Source organism: Nicotiana tabacum, chromosome 6, assembly GCF_000715075.1.
Source record: "Nicotiana tabacum cultivar K326 chromosome 6, ASM71507v2, whole genome shotgun sequence".
In the NCBI taxonomy this organism is placed as follows: Eukaryota; Viridiplantae; Streptophyta; class Magnoliopsida; order Solanales; family Solanaceae; genus Nicotiana; species Nicotiana tabacum.
In genome coordinates, this window is record NC_134085.1 from 173,095,706 (window position 1) to 173,098,837 (window position 3,132).

The 3,132-nt window shown below is 31.5% G+C and overlaps 1 protein-coding gene across 1 annotated transcript; it reads right to left on the bottom strand.

Moving 5' to 3' along the window:
- Positions 1-651: 651 nt before the first annotated feature.
- On the bottom strand, positions 652-2,672 carry LOC107759993 (transcription factor MYB98-like). Its single transcript, XM_016578012.2, has 3 exons — positions 2,142-2,672; positions 1,938-2,064; positions 652-1,122 (listed from the first exon to the last, which is right to left on the bottom strand). Exons 1-3 carry the CDS (start codon positions 2,663-2,665, stop codon positions 652-654), a joined length of 1,122 nt encoding a protein of 373 aa, XP_016433498.2. The 5' UTR covers positions 2,666-2,672.
- Positions 2,673-3,132: the final 460 nt, after the last annotated feature.

Here is a 3,132-nt window from a genome sequence, read left to right on the forward strand (position 1 = left end):
TAAAATATATCTTTTTATCATATTGAAAGGAAAAAAAATTGTAACTTATAGTATTTATCGTATATTTTTGAATATATAAATTTTAATTTTAAAATATTTAGTTAAATTAATCCAATTTAGCTTCAAAGTTTAGTCAAATTGATTTATTTTTTTTAAAATATTTTGAATTCTTTTTATCTAGGTGTTGTTGCTTGCTGTTACTGCTTCCTCTCTATCTTTCCTGAGCGGAGTGTCTTTCGAAAACAGTCTCTCTACCTACTTCACGTAGGGGTAAGGTTTGCGTACACTCTATTCTCCCCAGACTCCACTAACGAGATTACATTGGATTTGTTATTGTTATTGTTGTAGGTAAATTAATCATATTTAATTTCAAAGTTTAATCAAACTGACTTCTAATAAACAAAATATGTCATCTCAATTGGAGCAGTTGGAATAGCCGTTAACTTTCATATGCTACGCTTAGGTCTTCATTTTTTTTTTGGGGATTTCATGTCGTTAATGGATGTCAAATTAACAAATTAGACATAAAAACATTCCAACAAACAGTTGTTATGCATATTCATAAGTACTATAGTCATTCTTAATTTAAAAACACCTATAAATATTTGTCTCTATATATCTCTACAGTCATTTTCATACTTCAAGCTATTACTATATCTCATGATTAACACAAGAAATCAAATCCATCAATTCAGCCTCCTTGTTCACTTCACCAGCTTGCATCAATTGGGGCAGTTCATTATAAGGAATCTCCAAATCATCAAACAGTTTGTCGTCCAAACCAAATTCTGGGACTTGACTAAAATCATAATCCGCAACTAATTGCTGGATATTATTGCCTTTGTCACATAACTCATGTGCATTATTATTAAGGATTGTGTCGTTGCTACCTTTTTCAAAGTTCAAACTTTTGATATAATTTTGGAGGAGAGAGCTTGGCCTTGGCCATTTGGTGCGACATTTTCGTCTTGAAAATTGTCTTCTTTTTGTTGCATTCCAATGGTTTTTAATTGAATTTTCAGTTCTTCCAGGTATTCTTTTTGCAATTTCGGACCATTTATTTCCTACTTCTGCATGAGCTGAGATTAAGATCCTGTCTTCCTCCTCTGTCCACAAATCCTTCTGCTCAAAAACAATTACAAAATAAATTAAAATTCTAATAAATCTATTGGTACCGGTGAAATTCTCCTATACAATATTATTGGTTCAATTCACTGTCTCCTTTTGTAATAAAAAGAACTTTAAAATTCAAAAATAAGGAAATTTAAGTTTTAGCTACACTCAAATCAAATGTAGGATAGCCTGTTACTAAGCTCCCGCTATGTGCGGGGTTCGAGGGAAGGCCGGACCACAAGGCCTATCGTACGCAACTTCACCCTGCATTTCTACAAAAGACTGTTTACATGACTCGAACCCGTGACCTCCTAGTCACTTGACAATAATTTTACCAGTTATTATATACCATCCAATTGAATCAAGAAGCCAATAGTTTAGAAAGAGAGATGTTGGAAACATTAGCATTAAGGATTTCGTAAAAATATCATAATTCAGTCTCTAAAGCATATTATAAAACAGAGTATAAAAAATCATGTTGGCTACGATCGATTTAATGATATATTAGCGATGAATTTCGTAACTAATTCTTGTCATTTTCTAGAGTTAGCATATCACTTTTTTTTTTAATTGAAAAAAAAATTATTTTTTCGTATAATTCAAAGTTTATGGATACACGTGGTAAGCATTTGAATGAGAAATTCTACCACATGCATATAGATAGATATAGAAAGAAAGACGTCAACGAAAGCTAAAAGACCCTTTAGATGGGAGGTGATAAACTTACATTTAACAAATAGATAAAACTAATTAATATGAGAGGATCCTCAAAAAAAGAAAGGAAAGAAATAATTACTACCAAAGGAAGAAGTAAAAAATCATACTTTGATATCAGGTCTAAGATGATTGTGCCACCTCTCTCTACATTGCTTCCCTATTCTCCCTTTCAGTGTTTGAGCAATTTGAGACCATTTTCTAACTCCAAACTTCTCTACCGATTGGATCAAAAGCCTGTGCACATATCATGTATATAGTATTTAATATTAATAATAACGTTGGTTTTTTTTCCTCAAAAGAAATTAAAATACCTGTCTTCTTCAATAGTCCATTGCCCTTTGGCTGATTTAGAGTACTTCTTTCGACCCCTTCCTAGTTTTCTCATAGATGAAGAAGATAAACTGTTCTCGTTGCTCTTTGTAACTAGCTTCTTATTCTTTCTTCCACCAATTTCTTTTTTACCATAATTACCATTATTATCACCAGTAGTAATGCATGAACTTTCATCAGGCACAACATTAAAGTTGACTAGTGTACTACCACTTGTACCATTTTGATCAAATGGCTTAAACTCATAATTGAAGTTGAAATCTTGATCCATTGATGAATAATTATCCTTAATATTCGAGAATGGATCAAATAACGGGTCATAACCATTCGTTTCGATCATGAAATTGTGATCAGGGTTGTTGAAGGTTGGAAGAGAAAAGGAAAGATCGAGGTGATGAAAATCTTGAAGATAATCTTTAGAGAGTGTGCAAAAAACATCATTCATATCTTCATTGTTGTGTGGCTGAATAGAGAAGTCTTGTTTACTACTTTGATTAAACTCCATGGGAAGGAATAAAACATGAGAGGAAGAAATAGGAGGAAGGAAAAAAATTGGTGATTTCTGATTTTCTTTCTCTCTTTTTGCTATATTTCTATGTTATGTTAATAGTAGTAGTAAAGAGTGGGGAGAGACATTTATTACAGTGTGAATGTATCTGGACCTCTTGTAACCTAGATGATCCAATGACTATTGTTTGGTCAAAACTTGAGAAATGTTTTTACCAAATTGGGGTTGTTTGTAATCATAATATTTCTCTTTTTGTTGAATTTTGTTAATTTGATGACATAATCTTAGATTTCTCTGCTATTTGATTGTGCAAACATTGAGTCCTCTTTTGAGGTATGACTAAATTATTTTTCTTTATCATAGAATTAATCTAGTTAGTACCATATCGATTTTTAATACGTAGTTTTTGAGTGTTTATATAAAATAAGCATAGAATGAAAGACATTATTTTTAAGTATAAGCTA